This window comes from Pelodiscus sinensis, chromosome 11 (genome assembly GCF_049634645.1).
Source record: "Pelodiscus sinensis isolate JC-2024 chromosome 11, ASM4963464v1, whole genome shotgun sequence".
NCBI lineage: Eukaryota > Metazoa > Chordata > Testudines > Trionychidae > Pelodiscus > Pelodiscus sinensis.
The window spans coordinates 26,976,561-26,989,804 of NC_134721.1; the positions used below are offsets into that span (position 1 = coordinate 26,976,561).

Genomic DNA, 13,244 nt, shown 5'->3' on the forward strand with positions numbered 1-13,244 from the left:
TCCCGACCATAGTAGGCCTCCCTCTTTCAAACTCTCTGTCTGCAGCCCCCTGTCCACTTCGCTCCCCTGGTCACTCTGCCTCTGGCCTTTAAAGCCTGCTCTCCTATGTCAGGCCTACCCCCTCGTTAGTCACACAGGGGAAGGCTGATCCTGAGGCTGATCAAAGGCAATCAAGGGAACAAAGGATCAAACACTCCCAGACACACAACCCCAACTGCCACAGTAACTGAAACTGAAATCACTTGAAATCAGAATCAAAATTCAAACAGTCGAGCAAACTCACTCACACCGAAAGCTAGTACTCTCACCTGGTAGCCTGTTCAGCAGCAGGATCTCTTGCTCTCCCTCTTAAACTCCCCTGTCTGCAGCCCCCTGTCCGCTTTCAATCAATCTACTCTGTCAAGGTACATCTTGCAGCAATAGTGACATTCCACGAATGAATAGATGGATCATCCATCTTCACACAGTCCATACCCAGGAGGTTCCTGAAAGGCCTCAGAACCTTTACCCTTTGCATAGAGCTCCAGCCCCTACCTGGGACTTGAACTTGGTTCTAGACTGTTTCATGAGACTTCCCTTTGAGCCCATGGTGACTTTCCCACTCTAATGAAGGTGCTATTCTTGACAGCTATTATCTCGACAAAGAGGGTGAACGAGATAGGAGCCCTGATGGTCAGACTACCATATATGGTCTTCACCAAGGACAGAGTGACCTTTCAACCACACCCAACATTTCTACCCAAGATCAGCACAGCATTCTATGTCAACGAGCCCATAGTATTACCAACATTTTTTCCCAAGCCTCTCACATCCCCCAGGGATGCTATGCTCCATACCCTGGATATTCGCAGGGCTCTGGACTTTTATATAGATAGGACACAATCATTACAGAAGTCTCCACACCTCTTCATATCCATCAAAGCACATTAGAAGGGCGCACCAATTTCTGTGCAACGTATCTCCAGATGGATATCATCATGTATACTTGGGTGCCATTTCCTTTGCAACAAACCATTGACAGTCCCACCAAAGGCACATTCCACCCATTCTATTGCAACCTCCATGACTTTTCTAAGCAACATGGCCTTTAAGGACATTTACCAAGTAGCCACTTAGTCATTGGACCACACCTTTGCCAGGCACTACGCAATAATGCCTCAACTGGCAACAGTTACAGTGGTGGCTACAGCAGTCCTATCTTTAGCCACCAAGCAGTGACTCCATTTCTCATCATCTATGTTGTGTACTGCTTTATAGTCACCAACAATGGAGAATCCATGAGGACATCACCTGAAGAAGAAAAGGAAGTTACTCACACTGTGCAGTAATGACTGTTCTTCGAGGTGTGTGTTCCCATGGATGCTCTGCAACCCTCCATTCCTCCCCTCTATTCAGAGTCTTAGTTACTTGGACATAAGCGAGGAAGGGGGGTTGGGCCATGTGCACGGGGTGCTGAAGCAAGAGCAGCACAAGGTGCTCTCTGTGTATGTGTGGCCTGCTGACAACTGCACAAAAAAGCTTCAATCTGAGGCTCCTGGATGTCCCATCACCATAGGGACATACACCTCTAAGAACAATCATTACTGCACAGGGTGAGTAACTTCCTTTTGTTCCACAATTTACTCAATTCACAGGATCACCAATAGCCATGGGAGATGCCCCCAGAAATCTGACCACCTTACACTGACTGGGGGAGGACAGCATTACTAGTGAGGACACAGTAATTTGGCTGTGGCTTTGCTGTGTGGCTGCTCACATTCAGGCTAGCCTGATTTGTGTGCTCATACCCAGGTGTTGGTCACTCACATTAACAAATGTGAAGATTTTACCAGAGATTACCTGTGAAGATTACCCTGAGAACAGAAATTCTTACATTTCTGAATAAATGGACCAAATGTAAAGATACATTGTTATGGCAAAAGGTGCTAATAGTTTGCAGGTAAAGGTCATTGATATATAAACCCTCAGTATGAAACTCCCTACAAAAAAAGAGCAAGAGATGCAATGCTATAACTTTATGCAGAACGTAATGTGTGAATTAAATTGCTCTTCTGTATATAACAATAGAGATGCTGAGGTTCCTGCACTGAAGGAGGATAGACCTCCAGGCTTATCTTTCAGAGCCACATGGTCTGCATGAGCAGCTGTGGGTATGGACTACACAGTTTTTTGTACTGCTTTAACTTTTTTGGCTATACTCATGATTTGTATTTCACTGTAGTTAACTCAGTACAGCCCCTAATGTGGAAGCGGATATATCAGTATACGGGTGCTTATATGGGTTTTGAGTGATAGTGATATAAGTGCATTTATACTAATATAACTATTCACGTTATAGTTAAACTATATGATTTTCTGTACTGGTATAATTAAAGCAGTACAAAAACTATGTAGACAAACATTTGGCCTATAGCTTTCCAGTAAAGTCATAGTTATGACACCAGAGTTATGAACTGACTAGTCAAGCACACAAATCATTTGGAACTACAAGTATGCAATCAGGCAGCAACAGAAACAAATACAAAAAACCCCACCCAAATACAGTACATGATTGTGTTAAACATAAATTACTAGAAAAGGGAGTGAAAGCAGCATTTTAATTCTGCTTAGTAAAGTTTGAAAGCTATATTAAGTTGGTGTTCAGTTGCAAACTGAAAGAACAACCATTACGTTTATTCAGAGTTACAAATGTTTCAGAGTTATGGACAACCTTTGTTCCTCTGGTATTCATAGCTCTGAGGGTTGTCTTAATGTAAAACTGAGGAAGAGGAGACTCTCTGTGAAGTAGGGAAATTTTCATGAGACTTTGGGAGATTCAGGAAGTGCAAGATAACTAGTTTTTCATAGCCACACAGGAGGAAAAACAAGATGCTGTGGATGTGGTTTAATTAAGCTACAAATTTATTCACATAATTTATCTGTGAATACCAGGAAGCAAATCATACAGTTCAGGTTGTCATTCATTACTTAATCAGTTCTACCTATTTGGGAGGGTTTCCATCAGCCCTCCCCCTTCCCAGCCTGGTCCCTGTCCATTTTTGGAATGTTGCTCCCTTCCCCTTGTGAGAAGGCTAATAGTTCTGGAAAAACGGGATGTTGTCTCTACTGTACCAAACATTAGGAGCTCCAACCCCACTTTCCCCATCTTCTTTATAGGAGTCCTTCCTGTCTAAATCCTCTTCCAACTCCTGTTTATTAGAGAACTGTATCCCCTTTGTAATGAGTACCTGTGCTGGACATTTCCCATAAAGAGACATGAGCAATTAGCATGGCAGTTTTTGGAAACAGGACAGAGGTGCATTATTTCACCTTTTGTGCAAGAGGGAGTTGCCCGTGTGCTCTTCATTACCACCTTTTTTTCTGAGGAAACAAGACTTGTGTATATTTTGTACACAAGCAAATTACACACACAAAAAATCTGTTTTTTTTTGTCGCCAGTTTCTGTTCCAGATGGAAAACTGAGACTTGCAAAGTCCTGAATTCAACTACTGCTTGACAAAGGATCAGTAGTATTTATAATAGTTCTTAACACTTGTCAGTGTTTTTACTTAGCTCTTCTGTTTGTTCATTAACTTGAGCTAAGTAGAGCCCTGATCCAGCAAAGCATCTAAGCATATGTGTAGTCTCATTAAGTTTAGATTTAGTATTTTTAAAACTTCCCTTTACCATTTTTTTCCTGGTTTAGTGGACAGATGGTATTGTTGCCAACACTTTCCGAGAATTTGCTTTATCTGAGTCACCAGACCGTAAATGGGTTGTTTTTGATGGTCCTATTGATACTCTGTGGATAGAGAGTATGAACACAGTGCTGGATGACAACAAAAAGGTAAAACATAAATGTCTAAAGAAAATGCTGTGCCACCTAAGAAACATAATACTACATATAAAAGAAAACAGCAATTGTAGCAATAATACTTGAAATTTAATAATGATTCTTCTTTGCAAGACCTCACAGCCTCAAATTTAAAATATGGTCCTCAGGTTTTTTTATATTTTTGCGTGCCTGACTTCAGAGACATGGGGTTTTCCTGGAAAAACTTGACATTCTGTAGTTTGAAGCACGAGTTTATCCTAGTTTATTAATATTTTCATTAATATTTTTGTTTTGAAAGATAATTGTGTAAAACTTATTTTGTAAAACTTACAGAAAGGCTGCCTCTCCACTGGCATGATTTTGCGCAAATACTTTTAACAGAAAAGTTTTTCTGTTAAAAGTATTTGCGCAAGAGAGCGTCTATATTGGCAAGTGCATTTGCGCAAAATATTTGCTTTTGCGCAAAAGCATCCGTGCCCAGTATAGACACACTTTTGCGCAAGAAAGCTCCGATGGCCATTTTAGCCATCGGGCTTTCTTGCGCAAGAAATTAAGGTTCCTCTCTACACTGGCCCTCTTGCGCAAGTATTCTTGTTCAAGAGGGCTTATTCCTGAGTGGGAGCGTCAAAGTATTTGTGCAAGAAGCACTGATTTCTTACATTAGAACATCAGTGCTCTTGCGCAAATTCTCGCGGCCAGTGTAGACAGGAGGCAAGTTTTTGCGCAAAAGCAGCCACTTTTGTGCAAAATCTTGCCAGTCTAGATGCACCCAGTGGGTAATTGGTTTGGTTCTTTTCTTATATCAGTGTAAATAAGAAGTAACTCCACTTAAGTTAATATATTAATTAGTTTAAAACTGGTATAAGTGAGAAAAATGAGGTCCGATATTTATTCTTTGCCTGTGATTTCCTCTTCTAGCAGGTTCTAAAAATTGTTTGAGTCCTGTATACTACAACTACAATTCCTATTTCCACATTTAATAGACAAATGATTTGAGTGGAGAAATCATAGAATTTGGCCCAAAGCGAATAGAAATTGCTCACTGTTTCAAATGATTGTTGTTGTGATGGGTAATGGTTAGTCTTTCCCATTTACTATGAACTTAAAAAACAAAAACTGGTCTGGTACACTTTATAGACTAAAAAACATGTAGATGGTATCATGAACTTTCATGGGCACAGCCCACTTTTTCAGATGACCAGAGTTTTGAGTTTAGGATGTGCAGACCCAAAATAAATAGGGGAGAAGGGAGAAGCAGTAACGATCTAAGTCAATAGATAAGGGGGAAACTAACACAAGAATCTACATAAAGAGCTGTTTGCACAACCTAACATTCAATGAAGGTGCAAACAGCTCTTTATGTAGATTCTTGTGGTAGTATCTCCCCCCCCCCCATCTATTGACTTTGATCCTTATCTGCTTTGTTTTAACTATCCAATCTTTAGATAAAACAAAAGACAGAACTATGCACTTTAAAGACTAACACGGCTGCATCTCTATCACCAATCTTTAGGTACTTACTGATTGCCTATTCTGCCTTCCTGTTTTTCCCTTTGATTTTTGTAATAACCTCTGCTGCTTGTTTCCTGGCCCTCTTTCTTTTTTTCCTTCCCCCTTCTCCCTTATTTATTTTGGGTCTGCACATCCTAACCTCAAAACCCTGGTCATCTGAATAAGTGGGCTGTGCCCACGAAAGCTCATGATGCCAGCTACATGTTTTGTTAGTCTGTAACGTGCTACCTGGCCAGTATTTGTTTTTTAAGTTTATCCTGTACAGATTAACTCGGCTACTCCCTGAAGCTTCCATTTACTATAGTTAACTTCACTCATTTTGATGTGGAGATCATCCAGCAATCGAAACATATTAATTTACAATTGAAATAGATCGTTGTATAAGATTTTGCTAATATTCATAACTGTGTGTGTTAAATGAACTCTTCTTCATATTTAGCTTTGTTTGATGAGTGGGGAAATCATTCAAATGTCTGCTCAGATGAGTCTGATCTTTGAAACAATGGACCTTTCCCAGGCTTCAGTAAGTTTAGTAGTCAGTTAAAACATTATCCACAATTGCACAATTATACATATATAATGATGCGTGGATAGGGTCTAAATTTACTATTCTTCTTTAGCCAGCTACAGTCAGTCGCTGTGGCATGATTTATTTGGAGCCATTACAGCTAGGCTGGATGCCTCTTGTAACCTCTTGGATGAACAGCTTACCCGAAGCCCTAAAACAAAAGGATCAGCAAGATCTTCTGCAAGAACTTTTTAACTGGTTGATACCACCAGCCTTAAGATTTCGTAAACAACAATGCAAGGTATTTTTTGTGTGTTTATTTTCACCAAAATAATTATGTTGCTGTTTCCATTCCATTCTCCGTGTCCTATGAAAGAACAATTACTGATGGTAGTGGCAGGTTTTTGCAAATGCAATAGATTTGCACTTGATTTTGAGAGGACAACTATTTTAGCACATTTGGAAAATGTGACTAAGAATATTAGGTACAATTTGCAGATAAAATCTAACCAGTAATGTAATGAGTGAAAAAAGTTTTCACCAGAAGTTTGAGAGGAGGAAAAAGGATTATTTTATCTTAGGAAAAATAGTATATGTGATGCCCAATATGCAATACAATAAGTGGTGCTCCCAATGCTGAATCTATAGCATTGTATATATTATGCCTAATTTTGGAAAGGTGCATTATTGTCAGAGTCAATATTACAGATGAAGAGGTAACTTTTTAGGGACAGAAGTAGAGAAAAGGATTTTGCCATTAAAAATAAAAGAAAAACAGTGTAAATCCTTTCTTTGGAGCCAATATATAATTTAACTAGAAAACTTACTAGGCATTGCCTGGGTGCTTCAGGGCAGGTGGATGTGGGATGGGGGGAGCAGGGTGGCGGGAGCAGGGCAGGAGGTGGATGTGGGGTGGGGGGAGCAGGGCAGGAGGCTGGGTACATGGGGGAGTGAGAAAATGAGGGTTGGGTGGTGAGAAGGTACTCAGGGCTAGGGGCCTTCTGTCTCTCCTCAGCACTGAGGCCAAGGGCTGGGGGGAAAGAATTTGGGGCAGAGGGACTACTTACCTGGTCTGTTGTCAGGCAAGATGGTGGATCCCCAGCTATGCTGGACACTTTCTTGGTGGTACAGCTGCCCCCAGTGACTCTCTGCAGTGTAGCTCACCCTTGCAGACTTGCTGCCCCCAGTGGCCACTCTCAGTATTGTGTCCCTTCTCTCTCTGCCCTTCCCTTTCCCTGTTATAGAAAATAGTCTCATTCCCAGAGCTTCCAGTTGTCCTGGCACAACCAAACCCTGACCTTGATTTAAGTTCAGATTAGAGGAAGCTGCATACCAAATTTGGTGATTCTAGCTCTTACTTTTTGGGAGGAGTTCTTGAACAAATGGACTCTCATAATATAAGGTTGTTTTCCCAAAAGATATACTAAAATTTGTGAGAAGTATTTAATACTGTGATATTCATCATTTTCCATTCTTTGTGTCTTGTAGGAGCTGGTTTCCACAAGTAACAGCAATGCTGTAGTGTCTCTCACTCGACTTTTTGAAATGTTACTTTTTCAAACTGTGCAAAAGGATCCTACAAACAAAAATATCCACACATGGATTATGGTTAGTCTTTTACTAGATATATTTAAAAAAGGAAAAGAGGAATTAATTGATAATAGGTCTTTTGCAAAATTAATCTCTTCATCTTGACTTTCTTGCAATAAGTGCATTGCACACACACACACACACACACACACGCTAATTAGTCAAGTTCACTTCGATTTGGTAAATGAAGGAAGAAAGTGAGAGACTGTTTTGTTGCTACTTTTCTAAAACTTGGGAGGTGCTCAGACATTCTAGTGATAATGGATTAGTAATTACTTACACAGCTATATTTCAACCATTTTCCAACTATTGTCAATTAATTTAGAAAATGTTGGTTTTACCAAATTTATGTTGTAATTAGACCAAACAGCTAGCTAAAGCCATGATTGTATGTTGGGAAAGGAATGATGTGCAGGTATAACTGCATTTGCCACTTTGGAGGTGGTCTGTGAGTGGGTTCTACATTATGCTTCACACAGTTAATACGAAGGGTTGTTTCATTGGAGCAGCATTGAGTCCTGGCCCAGGTCCTGGCTTGGTGAAGGAGTACATTTCAAATCCCTTCACTTCACTTACGTTGAGCCTGAATTCTCAAGCTTCATGTACGGGGAGTGAATCTCACCCCTTCAGACTATCTGCAGCATCACATATTCATTTAGAATCATCAGGGATTTGGTATCATGTTTTATTTGTAATGCAGGTTGTAGTGAATTCTGTATGGAAGAACCTCTGCCTCTGAAAGCTGACATTCAGGCACTTATATACTACAGTGATAAGTGTGATTTGTTCCCTGGCTTTCTCCTCTAAAACAGATAAACGGATACATATGCTACTAGCTTTATTGTGTACAGTGAAGACATAGGAATGGCCATCCTGGGTCAGACCAAAGGTCCATCTAGCCCAGTAGCCTGTCTGCCAACAGTGGCCAGCATCAGGTGCCCCAGAGGGGGTGGACCGAAGACAATGATCAAGCAATTTGTCTCGTGCCATCCATCTCCACAAACAGAGGCCAGGGACACCATTTCTATCCCCTGGCTAATAGCCTTTTATGGATCTAACCTCCATGAAATTATCTAGCTTCTCTTTAAACTCTGTTATAGTCCCTCAAATCATACAGCTCAGTGCATTGGGTGGTATCTTCAATTGTTTCCAGAGCTGTCACTACAAAAAAGGGCTTAACTACTTCTGCTTATCCTTAACCAGATGCGTGATTATCTTTGGCTTGAAGACTCCTACAATGACAGTTAGCAATTTTCAGCATAATAGTATTCCATGCCATTAAATATTGTTGATCAGATTATGCAATAGTTGTTATTTTTAAATGGTAATTGTTTATCTTCTTGTCCTCACAGGCTTGTTTTGCTTTCTCCATGGTTTGGTCCATTGGTGGAACTTGTGACAGTGACAGCAGAGTTCTTTTTGATAACTTTACGAGGGATGTTTTAGCAGGAAAATCTGAGGCTCATCCAGTGCCACCAGCTGTAGGTAAATGGGACTGTCCCTTTGATGAGAAAGGCTTGGTCTATGACTATATGTATGAGGTATGAAATTTACTGATTACTCATTTTTAGTGTGGTTCAAATAGATCCTTAAAACTATAAGTGAGGGAAGAATTCATCTAGGTGGAAATGTTAGCTTCTTAGAATTCATTGGCGGCAGGATTAACCGACTCTATTGGAAGCAGGATTGGGCCTTTAGGGGACTAAATGAACAACTATTGGTTGACAATAAAGATATATTTTATTTCGTAATTAGTTTTTCTATTAGAAGAATGCACTGACTTTCTGAATAGAACTTTTTAGAAAATGGCTACCCAATTTACATAAGGTGTGCCTAGACTGTGTTGCATTTCAGTTCAGCTGCAGTTGAGGCCCTTGGACTTTTGAGTTTTCTATAGAGGGAAGCTACATTCTTAAACTTAAGCATATTTATAGACATATTGTCTTCAGTCGGATTAAGCATATGCTTAAATTTAGCATGTGTGTGAATATTTTCCTGGATAAGAGGGTTGTAAAGAGGTAGGAGAAAGAAAGGGGTCAGAACATCCAATACATTTCTAAAATGACTGTCCATTCCTTTTAAGGTTTGCTCGTTACTAGTGCAGTGAGTAATTTTTTCCCACCAGTGAGTGGAATAATGTTTGTTATATGTACCACAGCATGTGCAGATGTGCACTACCAATAGAAACATATGATGCTGGCCACGGGCACTGTGTGTGCTCTGTTAATCAGCTGAGCAGCTGTTAACTCTCTCCTGGGTGACTGCTCAAGTACACAGCTTACAGGGAACACTTGTAGTGAGGAAAATAAACATAAAATAATCTGAAATACTCAATATTACATTAACTTGTAAAATAGTTAAGTGCTAAAGAAAACCTTTTGAACATATGTCAGCATTGTGTTTTCCATTGTAGTGCTAAAGAAAACCTTTTGAACATATGTCAGCATTGTGTTTTCCATTGTAATTGAAAAATATATTTCTTCTTAGTTGAAAGGCAAAGGACGTTGGGTGCATTGGAATGAAGCCATTAAAAGCAGTAAATATAGCGATGACAAAAATGTTAAGATTCAAGACATCATTGTCCCAACTTTGGATACAATCCGATATACCTATTTGATGGACTTATGCATCACCCATGGAAAGTAAGACCATTCTTTTCATGCCAAACTAGGAATGATTTTGTTACAGTTCATATAGAATTTTATTCAAAGACTCCTGAAATCCATGGAGTCTTTCTGTTGATTTTAATACTTCTGCATTAGGCCCCCAGAAGTGCCATCCTTACCCCTACACAGAATATGCAGCTACATAGGGCACCCAAAAATCTGGGGCAACATTGGGTCTTAATGTCCACCCATCCACCTCTTCCTTTCCCTGTTCTGTGGCTCTGCTTTGTCCTGAGAGAATCTAGTTAAAAATGAAAAAGCCTGACAGATTTATTAGCGGAACATTTAACCTTTGAAAGATCCATTCAAGTGGGTATTGAAGCCATTTAACAGGCATTTGCCAACTCCAGGTATATACTGTCAGTTTTTTAATTTACTGTGGTAGTCTACAAGACTTTAGTTTAAAATTTGCTTTAAAATATTTCATTAGTGAGTTGCTGAAGATTATAAAATCACATCTATAACCCCTCCCTCCTCCCGGCTGCCATCTAAGGGTATGTCTACACAGGATACCGGAGGGATCTACACAAGCTGCCTGTTGTTTTGAAATATTTTTTTAAATAACGGGCGTGCTATGTTGGCATCCCTTATTAAGTGATGTCTTGAAATAGCACATTATTTTGAAATTTGGCGCTGGGTAGACACGCCAATTTTCAAAATAAGCTATTGCGAAATAGATTTTATATAGGATTATGGAAATTGCATATCTTACTTTGAGTTTAGGGTGCGGTGTAGAGTCACCCTAACTAAGAATAACATTTAATATACTTTTTAACATTTTGGTGTTTTAGTGGTTTATACATATTTACAAGTAGATCAACTTTGTTCAGTATTTCAGTTTTAGTTTAACTGGGTGTATGTTGTATCTACTATTTTGTCTTTGATTTACTGATTATTATTATTATTTTTTTTTTTGCAAAGACCATTGCTTTTTGTGGGACCTACAGGTACTGGGAAGTCTGCATATGTGAAGGATAAGTTAATGAACAACTTGGAAAAGGAAAGATACTTTCCATTCTTTATTAATTTTTCAGCCCGGACTAGTGCCAATCAGATCCAGGTAGGTAGAAACAGCTGGTTTACATTAATTAAAATAAGATTATATAGACAGAGATGTATATTTACTTGGAATTTGAGCGGATACGATTTTGCTCAGTCATATCAAGATACATTTGTGTGATTTTTATAGTAATACATTTTTATAGAAATAATGGTTTCTGGAACCATTTTATATCAATGAAATGCTTAAAAATAAAATATCAATTTTTTTTTTTTTACTGCTGCCCTGGAATTCACATCTCCTTTTGGTCTCAGAGCTTGTGTTCAGGGTATAGTGTAAAGAGCATCTGATCACTGAGGTTGTCACCTTAGTAGATAAGTGTATGGCTTGGTTTAATTGGGGTTAAACTTCTTATTGTTTATTTGATATTTGTCAAACAATTTTTTCTGTTTCTTTTCATATGTCTGTGTGAGTTCAGAGATGTGAGCTAAACTTGATTTTAGAAATCTAGGATCAATAAATAAAAATTCCCAGCTGTGGAAAAAAATGAAAAACAATAAACGTTCCAGAAATAATGTATTATGATTCAACACAGCTAATCCTTATAATGAAGAATGAGCATGTGGCTAAACTGCATATAAGTGAAATTGGGTTTTGTTTTGTTTTAATTTTAAAATATTCCAGTAAACTCTAATTGCCCCCGGATGCTTGCCTGGTATTGTTTTAATTTTAAAATCCTCTAGTAAGCTCTAATTGCCCCTGGTGCCTGCCTGATTATGATCCTCTAAACTCGGCCCTGTATATTCCGGGAAGAGAAAACTGTTCACCCAGGCCCTGGCATATCTTCCCTCCATTAGTGTGCAGCAATCAGCTAGTCTGGATCTGTCACAAAATTCACACACATATTTTCCAATTTAGCATCTTCTTAATTATAAAAGCCGTGAAGTGTTTCAGTGCACTATTTTCCATTATGCAATATATCGAGCTGCATATTAAATCTATTTTTTAAGTCGTCCCATTTTGCTTTTTAGAACATAATTATGGCGAGGCTGGACAAAAGACGCAAAGGAGTATTTGGACCTCCTATGGGAAAGAAGTGTGTCATCTTTGTTGATGATATGAATATGCCTGCATTGGAGAAATATGGAGCTCAGCCTCCTATTGAACTTTTAAGACAGTTTTTTGACCATGGAATTTGGTAATTATTCAAGATAGCTTATAGTAAATACACTTTCAGTAATTAAGTGGATAATTTTGCCATTATTATTAATATCATTAATTAACTTTAATTTAATTTTCAGACATGTTCTCTTAAATCGAATATTATTTATATTTTATCAGGCACTATTGCCTTTTTAAAATTACTTACACTTTAAATAATCTTTGTATTGCCTTTTAGTTATACACTAAGGGGTATATCTAAACTACATCCCTCTTTCGAAATGTCACAGTGTTCTTTCAAAAAACACTATTTTGAAAGTGAAACCATGGTCTAGACGCAGTTCTTTCTAAAATAAAAGCCTTTTTCTCATTGAGGAGCATGGGATCTTTCAAAAAAGGCTTTTCTTTTAGAAAGAACTGCATCTAGACTGCGGTTTCACTTTTGAAATAGCATTTTTCGAAAGAATGCCACAACGCCATTATGCAAATGAAGCATGGGAAATTTAAATCCCAGCTTCATTTGCAATTTTGATATGTCTAATTTACATCCAGAGATCCAGTTGCTGAATTAGTTATTCTTCAGTTTCACCTGCCAGTTAATCATGGCCTCCAGGATTCTCTTAAATTTGTACATATTGTAAAATAGTTCCAACATGTGAGCATGCTAGGCTGTAAAGAGGGTCTGAAGGTTGAGTCCAACCTCACTGCAGACCTAGTGACTGTACTCCTAATAGTCATTCATTTTGTCTGTTAAGGACTTAAATTCCTTTTAAAAAATCATGATATAGGTATAAAATATTTCATTTCTGGTGGAACAAAATACTTTGTTTGATAAAAAACAGTTTTTTCAGACCAGCAAACAAATTGAAAAATTAGCAACCTGCACAATAGTCTTATGGCACGTCTACACAACTTCACCTACGTCAATTGCCTAACTTACATCAAAATAGCTTAATTTGGCTTTTGGCGCTTCATACACTGCAGGAAGTTGAA

At 38.6% G+C, this 13,244-nt stretch overlaps 1 protein-coding gene across 1 annotated transcript in view; it reads left to right on the forward strand.

The window, feature by feature from the left end:
* DNAH12 (dynein axonemal heavy chain 12) overlaps positions 1 to 13,244 on the forward strand; it is a 235,540-nt gene that overhangs the window by 109,301 nt on the left and 112,995 nt on the right. Inside the window, exons 32-39 of the mRNA XM_014577420.3 lie at positions 3,686 to 3,826; positions 5,766 to 5,849; positions 5,947 to 6,135; positions 7,323 to 7,442; positions 8,777 to 8,965; positions 9,912 to 10,066; positions 11,012 to 11,150; positions 12,122 to 12,288. Of these exons, the coding sequence (XP_014432906.2) occupies positions 3,686 to 3,826; positions 5,766 to 5,849; positions 5,947 to 6,135; positions 7,323 to 7,442; positions 8,777 to 8,965; positions 9,912 to 10,066; positions 11,012 to 11,150; positions 12,122 to 12,288 (1,184 nt within the window). The remainder of the gene's footprint in view (positions 1 to 3,685; positions 3,827 to 5,765; positions 5,850 to 5,946; positions 6,136 to 7,322; positions 7,443 to 8,776; positions 8,966 to 9,911; positions 10,067 to 11,011; positions 11,151 to 12,121; positions 12,289 to 13,244) is intronic.